The sequence below is a fragment of the Rousettus aegyptiacus genome, unplaced genomic scaffold (genome assembly GCF_014176215.1).
Source record: "Rousettus aegyptiacus isolate mRouAeg1 unplaced genomic scaffold, mRouAeg1.p scaffold_m13_p_16, whole genome shotgun sequence".
In the NCBI taxonomy this organism is placed as follows: Eukaryota; Metazoa; Chordata; class Mammalia; order Chiroptera; family Pteropodidae; genus Rousettus; species Rousettus aegyptiacus.
Window position 1 is genome coordinate 439,947 of NW_023416291.1, and position 18,048 is coordinate 457,994.

The 18,048-nt window shown below is 59.5% G+C and overlaps 1 protein-coding gene across 26 annotated transcripts in view; it reads left to right on the forward strand.

The window, feature by feature from the left end:
* ANK2 (ankyrin 2) overlaps positions 1-15,995 on the forward strand; it is a 167,208-nt gene extending 151,213 nt beyond the window's left edge. For all 26 annotated transcript variants that reach the window (XM_036233406.1, XM_036233408.1, XM_036233417.1 and 23 more), the window contains 11 exons: positions 1,083-1,157; positions 3,114-3,245; positions 4,069-4,212; positions 6,483-6,747; positions 8,112-8,376; positions 10,453-10,545; positions 10,899-10,982; positions 11,081-11,245; positions 12,163-12,345; positions 13,492-13,583; positions 15,760-15,995. In XM_036233406.1, coding sequence (XP_036089299.1) covers positions 1,083-1,157; positions 3,114-3,245; positions 4,069-4,212; positions 6,483-6,747; positions 8,112-8,376; positions 10,453-10,545; positions 10,899-10,982; positions 11,081-11,245; positions 12,163-12,345; positions 13,492-13,583; positions 15,760-15,943 — 1,682 coding nt within the window. In that variant the 3' untranslated portion in view covers positions 15,944-15,995. The remainder of the gene's footprint in view (positions 1-1,082; positions 1,158-3,113; positions 3,246-4,068; positions 4,213-6,482; positions 6,748-8,111; positions 8,377-10,452; positions 10,546-10,898; positions 10,983-11,080; positions 11,246-12,162; positions 12,346-13,491; positions 13,584-15,759) is intronic.
* The last annotated feature ends 2,053 nt before the right edge of the window (positions 15,996-18,048 follow it).

An 18,048-nucleotide genomic window follows, 5' to 3' on the forward strand; every position in this document is an offset into this window, starting at 1 on the left:
ACGTATCATGAAATTCCAATTTTGTGGATCTCTTCTTGATTCAGAAAGGTTGGATTTCAGATACCCTTGGTAAAACTTTAAGCCAACAGGTAAAACGTGCCTTTCGTTGATGTGAGTGAAGGGGGAGGCACTTGAGATGCAGCAGACAACAGAACTCAAACTTTGCATGGTGTAGGCTGACTGTGAGGGGATCATGGCTCTCAAGTATAAAAAAAAAGGAAACCTTAGATGGCTTCGAGAAGTAGTCTCTGATCTTCCAATATCTCTACAATAAAGACTATTATTCTTAAATTTGCATTATGAAAGAATGTCACAATACCATGAACTAAAACGCTGCCCATCACTTAATGGGGGTTAAAAATGAATGTGAAAATTATAGCTTGTGGAAGTAACATATGAGCTTACTTCACCGTAAGCAGACAGGAGCTTCACCCATGTGCACTAACGCAGCATGCGCGTGCACACTCACGCACAGACACACACACTCACACGCTCACTCACTCACTCACCTTTCCTCCTTCCAGCATCACCATGACCAAAGCAAATGTTGTTTCTGGCCACACTGAGAAAAACCCAGGATAATCTGGTCAGCGCAGGGTCTGGGTCTCATGGGAATCTTGGCCTTGATGCAGTGTCCTCCACATGTGACCCGGAAGTGATCTCTGCTGCCACAGACAGTGACAGCAGGTCCTGAACGATAACTCCACTTCCACATCCCGTTTATGATTTCTCTGGTGTTTGGTGAGAGATGACTATTTTCTGGTGGGCAGTATTCTCTCAGATAACTTAAAAGGAAAGTCCCAACATGACTGGAAATTAGCAACTGATGCGATTATGTCCTGTGACTAGTCTTGATTAAAGAGATATGGAAGCAGATGGTTTTCATTATTCATATTAGATTTATTCTCCATTCCATTCCAGAAATCAGGCAAACACACAATTTAATATGATTTAAAATGTAATCACTAAATTGTGCTGTTACCAGATATTTGGACAAGTGCTTCCTTTCTGGGGGTGACCGCACTGTGGGTCATCTCCGGCCGTAGACAACCTCTGGCCCTTCTGTTTTCGACCTTCTGTAGATCAGCAGGATGAGCAGGATTGGATGGCAGAAAGGCTGGCGTGTGTCGCCGATCACCTCGGCTTCAGCTGGACAGGTAAGATGAGCGCAAACGGCGTTGTCAGTGAAACCTTCTTGGTCTAAATGACACGGCTGCCTCACCAAGCGTCACTGACAGTGGAAAGGTCCTTGCTCGTCGCTTGAGGATGACCATGTGGGCAGCGAGGAGGGGAGGAACCTTGGGCTGGGGGAAAGGCGCTCGTCGACTCACCCCCTGCGCCAGGCAGGCCGCCCGCCAGCCTCGGATCCGGAGTGCTGGCGGCTGGGCCTGGGAGAGTGGGGGTGCCAGCCCGCTTCGTGTCCTGAGAATAGCTGAGCTTTGGGGGGCTGCTGAGTTTCAGAATCACCGTTAGGTGTCATTGTCATAGAATGCAACTTGAGATTTAACCAGGGAGGCTTACTGAGAACCATGCTAAAATCCACTCCGGGTGAATGTTGAAATACCTATGAATGAGATGCTGCACCAATTTTCTGAGAAATGAGAATAATTAAGAGTAGAAATTATAATACATGTTGAATGATTTATTATGGAAAAGTGAATTTTAAAATCAGTATGGTTTACTTGCAGATCAGGATTTGTACTCTGTCGCCTTGCCCGTGACTAACGTGTTAGGGCGGGATAGGCAGTGCCCTGGCCTGCCTGCCTTTTAAATCACTCGTGACGACTTCATCGAAACAAATAGTGTAAAATTAATATTCAGCTCCTTTCAGTTTCTTAAACATTTGGTGATGAGTAGGAGTCCAAATACCCTTAACAGAGATAATTGATAAAGTAGAATAAGATTGGAATCAGGAAGCTTAGGCATTTTCTTTAAAAACTGATCAGATTTATTTAATTGAGACATTTAGGGGAAAGAAGGACAGCAAAATATCTCTGGTTGACTTAATAAGTGGCATCCCGAATTATTTTATTTTGCTTCTTAAATGTGTACATATGTATACCTGTCTATTAAACGTGATGTCTGTGTACCTGTTGAGCGTTCAGACCCCGCCACCATGCAGAGTGGTAGGAAGATGAAAAGTCAGTCTCCTGGCCCCACTCCCGAGAGTCAACTGCTCGTGCTTCCTCAGGTGTTCAGGAAAAAAACAAACAGTGCTCGCATCGATGCCTGTTATTTTAAAATAAGTAAAATTTTACTTCATTTTCCTTGTAAATATTCCATCACCATAGACACATCTGTCTCGCTCTTTTCATGGCTGTTTAATGCTGCCCTGCGGAGCTGCCGGCATTTTCTCTGTGCCCGTTATTGATGGGTGCTGAGGCTGTGTCCCGCGGTGGCGGTGAGGGTGGCCGTGCGCCGGTACACGTCTGTGTGTGTTCCCATGGCGCATATTTCCACAGGTGGGTTGCCGGGTAAGGGGTCTGCATCGTTTTAATTTTGAAAGATATTGGCAAGTCATCCTTCAAGGAGGACGCTTCATTTACACACATACACACCACAATGTATGAGCGTCTGTAGGGAATGTCAGTGGTAGACTTTAAAGGAAGAATTCATGGCTCCTTCCTGGGGTCAATTAATGCTTCCTAGACATTTTACTCATATGACGTCAAGTCAGAGGGGTTTGTTCAACCACCACAGTATAACCGCAGCTAGTATTCATCCAGGTGCTCGGAAACAGTATTCATAGTACTTAACACATCACCTAGTGATGATTAAAAGTGAGCAACCGTCTGTTTCTTCTGCTCTCAGTCCTTTCTTTTCCATGGTCTGGATGAAGAGTCTAAGCCAGTGCCAATGGTCTCTTCTGGATTCGGGGATCACATGGGCCTGAATTACCGTTATTTTATCACCATTTCCACTATGACAGTCATGGATTCCATACCTGGTTTTCAGGGAAAATCTGCCACTTGTGCTAGAAGGACAAAGGCGTGTGAGAGTCACTTCTACACGTGGCCCGGCCACCCGCCACTCGCAACACTAGAGCACACCCCTCGAGTCCCGGGTCAGGGTGTGGGGTCAGCATGTCCACGGGGTCACGTCTTCTCTCCTAGAGCTGGCAAGAGAGCTGGGTTTCACTGAGGAGCAGGTGCACCAGATACGGATCGAGAACCCCAACTCCCTGCAAGACCAGAGCCATGCGCTGCTGAGGCACTGGCTGGAGCGGGACTGCAGGCCCGCGGCAGGTAGGGCCGCGGGCGCGCGGCGGGCGGGGCCGCGGGCGGAGCGGGGCGTGCCCACAGGACCACAGGTGCCCGGCGTCCAGCAGCACCGCGCGCTGGAGAACCGGCCGCGAAGCTGCGAGTCGCACGCTGGGCACACGTCTCACCCCGCGTTCCTGTGCGCGCGTCAGCCGGGGAGGGCTCGTCGAGGCGCGCGAGGCTCCCGGACCCCGACGGCGGACGCGTGCGCACGGCGCCCCGTTTTCTTCCTCCCTCCTTTGCTCCCGCCTAACTTAAAGGGCGAGGCCACGTCAGGCACACACCCCGTGTCGTGCTTCCTGCACATAGTTGAGGAAGGGGGGGTGGTATAGCGCGTAACCGCTCGCGCCCCCAGCTGGGCTGACTCCCCCCAGGCCTCTCGCAGGCCCCGCCTCGTTTCCACGCCCGCCCGTCGTCCTCCGCCCGCGCTGCTTGCCCAGCCGGGGTGGAGCAAATAGAAGCAGAGGGCACGGGGGCGTGAGCCCTCGACGGCCAGCGGAGACTCCGTGTGAGCGTCCCGCACGGCTCGGGGGCTGCACGCGACTGAGAGAGTCTCGAGGTCGCTGAGCTGAGACGCGCGTCCGACAGGGCGTCTGCTCTGCCATCTGGCGGGTCTGCGTTCGGGGCTCGCGCCCGTGCTGTTGCCCTTTCTGTGCATAGCTGGTTCGTAAGCTCGTTTTTACAAAAACCCTATTTGGGCTTTAGGTATTTCCCATACAGATATCAAAATTTTAGTAATGCTGCTAACTGAAAGATTTTCAAAAAGGCCCCCTCACATGCAACGAGCGCTTTTTCTCTGATGCCACAGACGCCAGCCTTGTGGGCTGTCTCGCCAAGATCAGCCGGATGGACATCGTGCACCTCATGGAGGCCAGCTCGGAGCCCCTGGCGGGGCGCGCCGGCCGGGGCCGCGCGGAGGCGGAGAGGGCCGTCGCGCCGGACCGCAGCGCAGGTCAGTGTGTGCGTGCATGTGGGCGTGTGCGTGTGGTCACATGTGGGCGCGTGTGGGCGCGTGTGGTTGCGTGTGTGGTCGGCTGCCTGGCCTCGCGTCCTCCTGTCCCTCGAGGCTGCGCTGTTGCCTGTGGGGGGACGTTCTCCTCCCTGCCGCCCCATTCGATGGGCGCCTCGTGCGCCCGTCTGTCCTTCCGTCGTCCAGCCTGGTGTGCTGGGGTGGACGCCACACAGGGGCCTCGGCAGTAGAGACGCAGTTCCGAGCTCGAGAGTCTGAGGTGACGGCCACCTTCCTGCTGTGACCTCGCGATGGGGACAGCATGTCTCTGGCCTCCTCTGACCAGGCGTTGACCCCGTCGCGGGGACCGTACCCCCTTGTCACCCCGGAGGCCCCGTCCTGGTGTCACGTGGGGCTGGGCTTCAGTGCAGGAGCTGCAGGGTGCGCACCCAGTCCATGGCGACTGCTGACGTGGGCGACCCATCGGTGCCCGTCCCTCAGCCCCTCGATGGCACTCTGCCACATGCGTCTTATCCTGCCTCAGCCACGCCCTCTGCACCCACAGCCGAGACCCCCATCCTCAGCAGCCGCCAGACTGCTCCCCACTCTGACTTGAAGCATTGTCCTTCAGCCCGTCAGACCCACTGGGGCCTCCAGCCATTGGCCCCCCAGCTGTCCAGCACTTGCTCTCCAGTTCGTTGTCATTCATCTGCACACTGGCTCTCCGTCCCCTCCCTCCCCCTCCGTCCTCTCTCTCGCTCATCTGTGTTTTACGTCTGCCCTTCCCAACTTCACATTAGAGAAAGCAGGCGTAATCCTGAGCAGGTGTTCGTGTTCACTCAGCACCAGACGGCAAACTAAGTGCCCTCGGCGCCTGGCCCCCGCCCTCCCGCGTGACATTCGCGACATTCACGCGCCTTGCTCAAATGTCGTCTTCTGCACTAGACTGCATCTGCTGCTGTCCCCTGAAGACCTTCACTTCTGCGGCGGCCCCTCTGCTCCTGCAGCTGGGCCGAGCCAGCCGCATCGGATGCGCTTAGCTAGGCCCCGCCTTCAGGAAGGAAGCCCAGCCGACCACGCTGTTCACCCCGTAGACCCTGACGACAGCTCGGTTTCTGCTTCCAACAGGAAACAGTCTTGCCGAATTCACCCCGTTTCCTCATTGCCGAGACGCCGATGCCTGCTGCTCGCCCTGCTTTGGCCCTTAGTGACACTCGATGCATTTAATCCCCCCTCGGACCTTCTCTGCACTTGCTTTCTGTGACGCCCACTCCTCTGGTTTTTTCCTGCCTTTTTTTACTGTCTGCTCTTCCTTCGTCTCTGTAGCTTCTCCTTTTTCATAGATTTAGATGATGGTGCGTGTTAGTTTCAGCAGGAGCCTCACAGCTGTCCGCCTTCTTTAGCTTGTCCCAGACACCCGGCCACCTCACGCCCCGTGGGCTCCCGTGCACCCTCAGTCACAGTCGGGCGCCCTGTTCCCTCCACTGCGGAGTGCGCCTCCCGCAGCCTCCTGGGCCTTGGCTCAGAGGCCCTCCCGAGGGCACCTGGCCCGGGCCATCAGTTGGCGCTTGGCCTGTGTCCTGGGTTCCTTTCCTGCTGAGTTTGTCGTGAGTCGTATCCACAGAGACACGTGCTCAGTGAGGACAGATGCTCCTCTGTCCTGCTCGCTCCTCTGTGTCTGGCTCTAAATAGCACCTGCTGCGTGGTCGAGCCTCAGTGTATCTGTTGAGTGAATGAGCAAGTAGATGAAGGGCAGTCACACACCTGCCCGAAGCCTGCAGCGACCCCCTTGCACTGGACCCCAGCCAGGGCCTTCCCCTGGCGCGGGGGCCCTGCACGCAGGCCGCTGGCCTCAGACTCGCTGGATGGGTCAACACGCGCGAAGCCCCCGGAGCGGTGCCTGCCATGGCGAAGGAGCGGGGTCCTGGCTGCCGGTTCTCACGCGCGCTCGGAGTCGGGGCCCGGCTGTCGCCACCGGCGCCTGCTTCCCGCCCGGTCTCCCTGAGCTGCGCCCACTGCATGTCCGTCCCAGGCTCTCGGCTGCGAGTCGGGGGCTCCGGCATTGCCCGACTGGCGCCTGGGGCCCAGCCACCCTGCGTCCCAACAGACCCTGGCCCCGGGGCCCCTACATGGCCAGCACCTCGAGGGCAGACAGGCTGTGCGGCTCCGTAGCCCGGGGCCTGTCCCGGGATGTGGCGCAGGGTGGCGAGGAGACGGACATCCGGCGAGGCCGGGGACGGCAGCGCAGCACTCAGCCCAGGTGTCCCCCGCAGGGTTCCCGGCGCTCCCCGCGGAGCCTGGCGCTGCCGAGCCCGGCCGGGCCGAGGAGCTCGCTGCCCCTCAGGAGAGTGTGTGCCGCCGCCACCCGCCTGTCGTGTCAGAGGAAGACCTCTCCGTCGAGTCCTCCGCTTCCCAGGACGGCGTCCCCCGAGCCTCCGGGGACAGCTCGGCCGCACGGCGCTCTCCCCCAGCCCGGGAGGAGCAGGCGTGGCAGGGTGGCCCCGGGGAGTCGCCGCGCCAGCCGCAGCGGGACCACGCGTGAGTTTCAAGAGAGACCCCATCCCATGTGGCCCCGAGCAAAGGGGCTGCGTGGAGAGGGTGCGGGGCGCGGATGGGGCGAGTCACTGCGGGGGTTTCCGCTGGCCCTGCAGGAACCCCCGCCAGGGCCGTGGGAAGAGGCAAACGTTTAAGAAGCGTCACGCGGCCCAGGTCCGCGTGAGCCAGCTCCCGCCCTGTGGCTTCGGGTCTCCGTGTCCACATCCGTAAACCATGAGCGTCTGCCTGACCCCCTCACGGGGTCAGAGGTCGAGGACGTGCCTGCCAAGCGCCGTTCAGGCTTCTGTAGACCACACGTGTTCCCCGTCACTGCCTGGTGCTGCTGACACGTGCCTGGTGCACCCCAGCAAAGCTGGGGGGCGCTGGCAGTAAAGCAGAAGCACAGCGCCGGCTGCCGACTCAGGGCGAGAGGCCGTCAATGGCGGGGACAGGTTGCAGGGGAGACGCAGGGCTTGCAGAGAGCGTCCGGCCCCAGGAAGCTGCAGAGGGCCAGCTCAGAGCTTAGGCCTGGCTTCGTGGCCGCCAGGAGAGGGCCGCTGAAGTCAAAGTTGTCTGGAAAGAGAAAGCGGGTCGCGAGGAGGGCAGGCGGGTCCCAGCCCTGAGCTCTGAGGGCAGCGTTGGCCGACAGCCTTCCGGCGTCCCGGTTGTCCTTAGGTTGGGGCCGCGGTCACTGGGACTTGAGAAGGGAGTGAAATGGATCGTGAAGGACGTCTTCTCCTATGTAGCCATCCCATCACGTGGGGGCTGTTGGAGAGGCGCCTGGGCGTTTGACATCTGTGGAGTGGCGGGCGGTGGCTCTGAGAGCACGCGGAAGCCGCGGCGGGCTCTCGCTGAGCAGCGGGGCCTGCGGAGGTGGCAGTGGAGCAGCCGCCTCCCAGCTGCACGGCACGAAAGCTCCCGTGTCAACAGGTCATGCGGTTTCCCAGAGGCCGCATGAGGGTCCTTCTGACCCGTGGCCATGGCGACTGCGTTAGCGTGGGGTTCACGTGTTGCTTCTTAAACGTTTTGCCAAATTTTTATTCTTCAAAAGCCTCATAAGCTACAGGTCTCTACAATTCTTCAGTATCACCTTGAGTTATCAAAAGATAAAATTACAGCATATGTACTTTGTAGAGATTAGGACGTGATAATTTTATCTTTAGCATGCGTCTTTCTCAGTCCATGCTAGAGTGATGAGCTATAACTCTCCTATATCTTACAAATGGTTTTTATTCAAATTTCATTTCTTGGCCAAATTTACAAAACCCATGACTCGCACGGGCCGTGGAGATGCAGTCCAGCTTCCCAATGCCCTCGCTTCCGCAGGGGAGTATGCTCTCGTGCTGAGATCGGCTTTCCCATTTCAGCGTGACAACCCTAGGGGCAGAAGTGTCCGGTTCTCGGAAGGCCACCGCAGCACCTGGCTCTCCCAGCGAGTCACCTGAGGAAGTGGGGGGCTCTCCTGAGGGGGAGAGGCCCCACCTCCAACCCCCCACCGTAGAAGAGCCCGAGGAGCCCCCGGAGGGCAGGCCGGGGGCCTCTGCTCGGAGAACCAGCCTCGTGATCGTGGAGTCTGCAGATGACCAGCCACCGGCCTGCGAAAGCCTCGACGAAGACGCCGCTTTTCAGAAGGTAAGAAGCTCCTTCTGTCTCCTCGCCCACGTGTAACGGCTGTGGACCCCTCCCCCTTCCCCTTTCTCTGAAGGCCTGTTTTTCCGCTGCATGACAGGAAGGTTTGTCAAATCAATTAACTCGGGCCACCTGAACTCCTCAATTTCTTTAAAATCTGAGAACCAGTAAATCTAGACAAACATGGTACGCTTCCCATTCTAGCCACTTGACCATAAGCCCTCAATTTCATCACTGAAACGCTTTCGCTAAGGGGAAGGAACACCGGGCGAGACAGCACCCGCGAAGCGGCTTTCACGACGGGCGACCGCGGGCGTCAGAGCAGCGGGGGTCAGCCGAGCCCCCTGCTGTGGGTCTGCCCGTGTGAGGCGCTGGCACCCACGTGCCCGCGAGACCTGCCCTGCTGCCCCATGCAGGCACGGGCCCTGTGTCTGAGAGCTTGAACTCCCCAAACTTCTCAGTCTCCTTAAATGCGTTTCCAGGACGATGTAGAGAAAGGACGTTCTACCTGAACTTACTGCTGCTCCCACACGTCAGCAGCACGAGAGGCTTCTCAGTGTCCCCTGTCACGAGGTGATTTTGACATCGTGAAGGGGGTGGAGACTGTCGTAAGAAATTCATGTAGTGTCAAAATGTGGTCTGAACGGTTCCCATCCCTGAGCACGGCCTGGGGTCTTGACCCCCTCAGGCCTCCTGAACCGGGCGGCGGGGGGCGCACGTCTGCGCGCCTCCGGCTGTCGCCACACCCGGCGTGTGAGGGTCTGAGTTAAACTTAGCATGAATTAGATTCATGTTGGAATTCAGAAACATTCTCTGTGAAAGGTGCTTTAAAGCACTAACATTTTAGTAGGAAAGAGAGATTCGATAAAAGAATGAAGACTTTGGGGGGGAAAAGGTAACACAGCGTACCTTTGGGATCGAGACCTGCACTGGTTTTGGTTCGCGATGAGTGTGACAGCTGCTGGCAGGATTTCTCTAGAATCACAGCTAAAACTAGGGGAGGTCCAAGCAGTTATCTAAAATAACGAATTCATTCCATGGATGGATTTTTATCTCATGTTTGCCTTTGCATAAAATTACTCACCTTTAAGTTCTTGAGATTCTAGGGAAAATGTTTAATTGATGCTTGCTATCTGGGCTTAAGGGTTACCAGATTTAGCGGAAGAATCCATAAGCTAATCGAAGCGTGGGTCTGGAGAAACACTTGGGATGGTCCGTGTGTTTAACCTGTTCTGAGCGTGGATGAGCCCGTCCGTCGCGGCGCATCCGCTCTTGGCCCTCAGCTTGCTGTCTTGACCCTTCGCTTCTCACCCTCGACATGATCCAGCTTCAGTTACTTTTCTTGTTGATCTTATTTTTTAGTCAACAGATTCCTGAGTCTATTAAAAGTATCATTTTGTTTAGAATTTATGAGTTTTCCTTAACAGAAAAGAATGTAGAAATGTGAGCTGTATTTTAAAACATGTTGAGAAAATTCAGTTGTGTTTTCTCAAATAACATTCCGTTAGGGACGAGTGAGTCGATATGTGGCCCGCAGGACATACGCCCTGGTCCAAGGTTATGTCGTGGCTCCGTCGCTAGCTGTGGGCTGCGCCACAGAGTTGGCCCAGCCCTGCGGAGTGAGCCCGCCGCGGTGGCGCAGCCTCAAGGGCGCAGACGCACCGCCGGCTGGGTCACGGCTGCGGGGGACGCAGACTTGCCACAGGAGGGTCTGGGGCAGGCAGGAGACCATGCTGTACCTGGGGGTGGGTCATTCTGAGCCAAGCCTGAGAGCAGTGGGTTCCATGTCCCCGCCTGGTGACTTACCAAGAGTGCGAGTCCCAGAGGCGGTGCTGGCCAGCGCTGGCCGCTGCTGGCGGCTCTGACGGCTCTCGGCATCCTGGAAGGGTCTGTCATCTGTTGGGCACGAAGCTGTAGTCTCACCGAAGTCTGGGACTCGCACGCAGTTTCCACGCCCGGTGGCTTTTCCACCAAAGCCCCCGTGAATGGAATCTTCAGACACCAGTGAGAGCTGGAGCAGAGGCCGGCAGCAGAGGTGCCCCTAGCGCAGGTGACAGACACCATGCTTCCTGCTTCCAGGAGCTGACGGAGGAGTTAGGGGAGCTGGAGGTCAGCTCGGACGAGGAGGCGACGGTGACCACCAGGGTCGTGCGCCGGCGGGTGATCGTGCAGGTACCAGCTGTGCAGCTGCTGCTTGTGGGGGCCCGTCCGTCCCGTACCCCCGGGGCCCGAGCTGAGCAGCGAGGCCTGGCATGCCCCTCAGGCCCTGCACGGTGTCTCCAAAGCAGAGCCTCGCCCTCCCTCGGCACGTCGTGAGGAAAAGCAGCGTGCTGGCGTGCGCGGCCCCCGCCGCCGTCTGCCTCGCCCCGGCCTGGCCGGCCGCGCGTTGGCGTCGGTCTTGCTCGGCCCTCTCTGCCCGCCGTGCGCTGGGCTCGGCAGCTCCCTGCGGCTCCCGCCCCGGGGGGGGGGGGCCCCCGTGGAATCGCCGCCCCACGCCAAAGCGGCCCTTTCTCTCAACAACTTAGGGAGACGACGTGCCGGACGTGCCCGCGGAAACGGCCACGGAGGAGGAGTACGTCGACGAGCATGGACGCACCGTGGTGAAGAAGGTACTGGCGGGTGCCCACGGCCCACCTCAGACGCGCCCACCGGCACCTGCGCCTGGCCCTGTCGCGCAGGGACGAGGCGTGCCTGCGATCTCTTCCAGGTCACCCGGAAAATCATCCGGCGGTACGTGTCCTCCGACGGCACCGAGAAGGAAGAGGTGACGCTGCAGGGGCAGCCCCAGGAACCCGTCAGCGTCGAGGACGGGGACGGCTACTCCAGAGTCGTGAAGCGCGTCGTGCTGAGGAGCGACACGGAGCAGTCAGAGGTGAGGCCGCCTGGCGCTCCAGGCCCAGCCCCTGGCGCGTGCCCTGGCGCTCGGAGGGCACGACGCAGCTGCTCGGGCATCACGGTCGCCCCCTTAGTTGCCCGTTCGCTTTTGTGGCATTTCAAAGTGACCGTTGGCGATATTTGTAGCCGTTATACTCACTATCTTTGGTTCTTTTATTTCTGTTTCTTTTTAAATGCAAAGTTGACTGCAGCAGAAACCCAAAACTCCAGGCCAAACGGACGAGCTCGCCACCTGCTGGCGAGCAGAGGGCTAGAACCGGGCCGCGCGCGGATGCCCGCCGGCGCTCGCGGGCACTAAACTCGCCTGGTCCCGGCGCCTGCGTGTCTGAGATCGGGATCCGGAAACGCCTTCGTGTGCAGTTTTGTTTCTTTCTCTTTCAGCTTCCTCTCTGAGGAAAATGTTGACTTCTCTTTGATGTGTAACTTGGCGCCGTTTCACTGTTTGGCTTCATTCACATCCTCACAATTTTATGGCGACGCACACGAGGTTCTCTGAAAAACACGCTCTTCAGTGCCTGGCTGCTCACATCTCTGAGTTGCCTCTGCAGGGCTGTCTTCACAATGCCAGAGCAGCAGCTCAGGGGAGGGAGGGCTCGTCCCCGTGCGCACACCTGCGTCTCACGGCGAGCAGTGTCCTGCTCACGACATGTCCTGACGGGTTGCTGTTCGAGTGATCATCAAGTGTTTGATGTGGCCGTGTAGACAGAGACATCACATAGACGTTAATAATTGATTATAGGTCTTTTCCTAGCTGCTTCTCTTTTCCAAAATACTGTTTTCTGGAAGTCCAGAATGTAACATTGTAGTTTTGTGTCTTTGTTCATACAGAGGAAAATTCAGCATTGTGACATTCGGCAGTCAAAAACTGTGCCCTGTGTGTGCTTTGTTCATTAGGTGACTCTGTGCGAGCCCGGCCTCTCGGGCAGCACCTCGCGGTTTCAGGCCGAGCCAGTGGAAGGCCGCAGAGTCAGCAAAGTTGTTAAAACAACGGTGGTACATGGAGAGAGGACGGAGAAGCATCTGGGTGATTCTAGTTTAGCCACTGATCTTCCTTCAGCCAAAGACGACTTTGAAAAGGTACAGAACTGTCTTCACTTTGCAGTGTGTGTGCGTTTTATGTTTGTTTCGTGTTTGAAAAGAGAACGGCTTAGCATCACGTCATTCCATGTACGTGTTCACGGGAGGGTGCGTCTTACTGCAAGGCGGGGAGTCCCTGTCTGAGGGAGCCGTGCAGTGCGGCAGAACATCCTCGGCGTCCGCTGCTCCTCGGTGTCACCAGAAGAGCTTTTCAGACTTCAGGGGACAAGTTCTCTTCAGCTGAGTCACAGGCAGCCGCAGGAGCTGGGACAGGACGGCATGTCTGAAAAGTCCCAGATGTGGCTCGCACCCACGATAAAACGAGCATTTATAATTAAGTTTTGTTTCCAGTGAGTAATAAATGGGTCTGTGGTGACAGATCCACAGACCCTCACGGCGATTCAAAACTCCAAAAATTCTGAAAACCAAGATGAATTTTCTAAGTTAGTAGCAAGCTAACTTGGTAGTAAAACTTACTATGAACTGACAAAGGAGTCTTTTTATCCTCTCTGGAGTAAAGTTTAGATGTTTCGCTGTTGGCGTAGTAGGGGTGTGGCCACAGGGTGCCGCGCCTACCACATGTGTGGCGTTGGGACATGCAGCGTGTACCCCCGCCACCTTTCTCCACCCGAGAGGAAGGCGACCCGGATTCCGAAGCCCGTCTGGCCCCAGGGACGCTCGGGGTGGTGCGCGTGCGCAGAGCCCCACCCGGCATTCCGCCGCGTCCTCTCCCACACCCAGTGCGCGCTGACGGTGTGTCCCAACGCGTCTGGGTGTTAAAACCATACCGGTCGAAACACTCGCAGTTCACATTTTGACTCTGGGCGATTGGAGGATGAATGATCTGAGCCGTGTGTTGTTTCCGGTCACTGCGTTTGTGATTAGGTCTCCGTCGTAGAAAGGAGGGCTGAGGTGAGAAGGAGCTAGAAGCCAACAGCGGGTGCTGGTCGGCCGCCTCTGTGACGTCCTGTGTCAAATCTCCCTCACAGATGGGGGAAATTTAAGCCAAACCAGGACCTGAGAACAGATCTTATTTATCCTCTGCGGTGAATCTTTCTGTACAGGCGAGAGGTGGACCCGGGCGGCCGGGACCGTCTTGACGTCCGCGGCTCACGGTGTTTCTCTCGCTCCCTTCTCTCGCTCCAGGCTTTGAGTTACGCAGGTAGCCGCGCGGACGTCCACGCTCCTGCTTTAGTAGAGAGTCAGACCCTGAGAGAGGACGGATCAGTCGTTAAAAGGTTTGGGTTGGCATGGAGTGATGCTTCGCCAACTAACACCTTAAAAACTTGTCCCACGTCAGAAAGAGAAAAGCAGAGCCCCGCACAGAGCCCGAAGCCCCCGGGATCGATCAGCCCTCGTCTGTCAGGTGTCAGCCTGTCGGCGTGTCCCACTGCGAGTGGACGCCTGTCCTCCCAGTCACCCCTTGGGTTTCAGCGAGCCACCAGTTTTGTCGGGACAGCCAGCTGGGGCCCCCGTGCTGACAGGCGTGGGCAGCACGGAGAAAGGGGGCGAAGCATCCGCTCGTGCGCGAGCCTGGCCCCCACCCCGCCAGCTCGGCCCCGTGGGCCGCGTCTCCCAGGGGCACACTCGCCACGAGGTGTCCCTGCGTGAGCGTGGCCAGTGACGCTGAAGCCACCAGGGGCTTTAGAGTGCGCGGGAAGGGTCCGGACGGCAGGAGCAGCGCGGTGCGGCTCTGGCTGCCGGTCCCCGCAGCCGATCGGTGTGTCGACTTCGGCGTCTCGCCTGGGTCTGGGCCCCTAGCAGCTCCGTAGGTGTTAACAGGAGGTCTCAGCTTTGCAGCAAAAACACACGAAGCAAGCGGAAGGGCCTCTCCTGTTCGCTTCACTCAGAAGAAAAGAGTGTCCTTTAGGGCCCTGCACAGAGCCGGCAGCCCGAGACGCGCAGGAGCGAGAACCGCGGCCCTGAAGGTGGCCGCGTCCGCCCTCCGGCCGCCTGTGGGGCGCGCGGCGGCTGCGCACGTGGCGGCCCTTGCCCACGGGACGTTGGCGAGTGCCCGTGACTCTCGGCGCACGCCTCGCACGCTCTGAGCCCTGAGTCCCCCGAGACCAGCAGGGTGAACACGCGCCACCAGCACCAGAGCCTCGGGCCGGGACAGGGCAGGACGCCAGCTGCTGGGGCCGAGGCCGGGGGTGGAGAGCCGGCGCCCCACGCGGCCCCCGGCAGTGGTGGGCGCCCCCGCGCCGCACAGCCCTCTGTCCCGTACGTGGCCGGGGGTGTGTCATGCTCGCTGCCCCCCGGGGCGCGGCAGTGCGTCCGCCCTGCCCCCGAGTGACGCACGCACGTCCAGCACGCGTGCGGCCACAGAGCCCGGGGCCTCGAGACAGACGCGCGTCCCCAGCTCCAGGGCCGCGCGGCCTCCCGCCGCCCCTCAGCGGAAAGTCAGATGTCTGCCCTCTGGGGGGAGGAAACCGTCATGGGTGCTGAGTAGTTAGAAAGCACAACCCGATTTTCGCCATCGGAACTAGATTTGATCTTTAGCACGAGGAACACGCTGAAGCGCTTTCAGACACAGACCACTTCGCGTAGCAGTGGAGGAAAGTGGGGAGCACGCGGCATGAGGGGGAAGGGGAGGGAGCAGCCGTCCCACGGACGCCAGGGGTGTCCGGCCGAAGCAAACAGTTAGCACCCAGGGTGGGCCAGACTCACAGAGGGAGGTGCTGGGCGGGCGTCAGGGCTCCAGGCCTGGGCACCGGCCGTCCGCAGGGACGGAGCCTGGCAGAGGAGCGGCTGACCGTCCTCCGTGCGTGGACAGTGGCCGCGGCCCAGCCCTGGGACCTTAGACACTCGGCCCCGCCGCCCGCTAACTGTGCTGCCCCTCAGCTCTGCGACGCCGTCCCTCGGTTGCTGTGACAACGGTGCCCGCACGTAACGCACGCTCTCTGCATGGCTGAGGGGGGGCTGCACTCTCGAGTAGGGCTGGGGGGTGGCGAGCCACACCGGCGTCCCCTTCGCGGGTGGTCAGCGGTCTGACCAGGGGGCCCCGGACGGCACAGGCCGACGCTGGGCGGGGGGGCGCCCCGGGGGGCAGGGCTGTCTCCAGGGGCCCCCTGTGCCGGTCCCGTCCCCGCCATCTGCGGGCGAAGCGACCCAGGCCCCTTCCTCAGTCCCGCAGGGCGACACTCAGGTCAGAGGCCAGTGTCCCGGTGGGAGGTTCTCCTAGAGGTCGGGGGACGCTGCAGTCGTGTTGTGACTGAGGGTCGAGCCGTAGCCTCGGGAGTTTTCGGGAGACAAAGTCGGACGCTGCCATTCTCAGCGGGTCGGGGCTCGCATGACGAGGTCGGGGCGTGAGTGTGCACTCGCGGTTCCGGGGTGGCCAGGCCACCTCCCTCGGGGTGGGGCGTGGGCGGCCACCGTCCATGGGGAGGACCCTGACCTCTCGTCTGCCTCCCGCAGGACCACCATGAGTAGAGCCAGCACGCAGAAGAGGGCCGTGGTGAAGGACCAGCAGGGGACGCGCGTGCACCAGGAGCACCTGGTGGGTGTGCCAGAGGCGCTGGAGCCCGACGACCTCCAGCGTGACCTCCGGCGCCTCCTGCGGCGTCTCTGCCAGGAGGACTTGGAGCAGGAGGCCGAGTGAGGGCCACGCTCACCCCGGAGCCCACCCCCACTCAGCAGCCCCGCCCGCGGACCCCGCCCCGCCCGCCGCCAGCAGACCCCGCGTGGGCTGCGTCCCCCCCATCCTGACTGTAAGCTCACTTGTGACCAAAGAGTGCGCCCTCCACTCTGGATGCTGCACCCACGACTTTGGCGTCTGCTGCCCGGGGACCGGCCCCCTTCATCGTCCTGGGCGGCTACACGAGCCCCACGAGAAGCCACCGGCCCGCACGCCCCGCTGCAGACTCTCCCAGTGACGGCAGCGCATGTCAGTCCAAGTGCCACCTGTCACCGCTGGCGGGGGCCGAGTGAAGGCCTGGCGGCCGCCGGCAGCAATGGGTCAGGACAGTGTGGCACGGACAGCTGGGAGCCACCCCTCCGGCCGCAGCACCGGGTGGCCTGCCTCGCCCTTGGGACCGTGGCCTTGCTGTCCTGGTAGAGGGTGGCCAGTGCTCTCGCGGACTCCCGCTGGGTGAGCCTGTGCTGCTGGTACCGCCCTCCCCCACCCCCCCGTGACGCCAGCAGCCACGCCGAGGCCGGCACCAGAAGCAGGCAGGCCCCCGGGGCAGGAGCGGCGTCCCGTGGCCTTCTGGTTTCTTCGGGGCCTGGAGCTGGGCTGTGCAGCCAGGAATCCAGAGAGCGGTGTAGTTTCCAGGTGTCGTTGCTGCTTTGGCCACCACACTGTCTTACTGGTGGCCCTTCCGTCTGGCCACTGCCCAGGAGCTCGTGTGCTGGAACCAGGACTTGCCCACGTCGGCCACACAGAGTGATGTCCCTGCCACGTTGGAGCAGCTTCTCCCCCTCCCGCGGGTCCACCTCGCGGCCACCTGCATGCACCTCTGTGGAGCTGGCCCGGGCCACACCTGCAGCCACGCCGCCGGAGTCCCTCTGCCCCCTCCGTGAGCACGTCTGCCCTTTCGGCGCGGTCTGGTTCTTAGCGTGCAGACACGATGGAGAAATCCTTGAAAATCTGGTTTGGGTTACAATTTTTGGTTCATTTACTTGAAATCCGAGTTCCCTTGACAACTGAGTGCATCCGCGCACTTGGCCGTGTGTTCATTTCGAAGAAGGGACGTCAGGCCCCCGGCGAATCCCACGTCCGCTTCCTCCCGCCTCCCGTGGTTGAGGCTGCGTAACGTCTAACACGTATATTCACAAATATATCCACATAAACTATGCATTTGGACCAGTTTTTCATTAAAAGTACAGTGGATGCGGACGAAATCTACAACACACCCCAGACTCTGCCCCGCCAGGCGGAGCCCTCGCCCGTCCGCGCCGGGCCTTGCCTCTGCGCAGACGCGACTCACCGCTCCGAGTCACACGCCAGCGTGACACACCGCGCCACGTCCTCACGTTGGGCAGCGTCGCCAAGAGAACCACCTGGGCGGGAGGCGTCGGAGCCAGACCGCCGGGGCCAGGACTCCGGGGCCCCGCCGGCACCCTCCCGCCCGACCTCTGCAGCGGAGAACAGCGTTTCCCTGGTGTCACTTGCAGTGCCGATGTCTGTGTAACAACCTAACGGTTATTCACCTTCTTTTGGTTTTGATTTTTGCCGTGTAATCGAGAAACTTGAATCCTGTGAGAAGAAGTGACTTTTCGGTTGGTGCGTCAGCACCGTTCCCCACGCCACACTCGCCGAGCGTATCCGAGGGCATGTATTAGTTACTGGGAAAACGACACTAACCACCCAGCCGCGACGTGTACGGTGGCTGATTTACCTAAATAAAGCGTACAAGTGTCACGTGTGGCCGCGGCGACTGGCTCTTCTCTCCCACTAACCCGCAAGCTCAGGGGACATAGGGTGACGTTTGGGGGGGGACGAGGCAGAGCGAAAGCCGGGGGGAGACACAGGCCGCTTTTGGTGCCGTCCCGGACAGAGCCGGGGCCCTTGGCAACTCTGAGCGGTAGGAGCAGCGGGAACACACCTGTCACGAAATTCGGGCTCTCGCCCTGAGCTCCGGAAGTGGCTCCAGGTGAGACGTGCCTCTCGCTCCTCAGGAGCCCTGTCCTCCGCCCCCGCACCTGTGCTGGCAGGTGACTCTCGGAGGCAGCTCAGGGCGGGGCGGCTGCCAGAGAGGGCAGCCC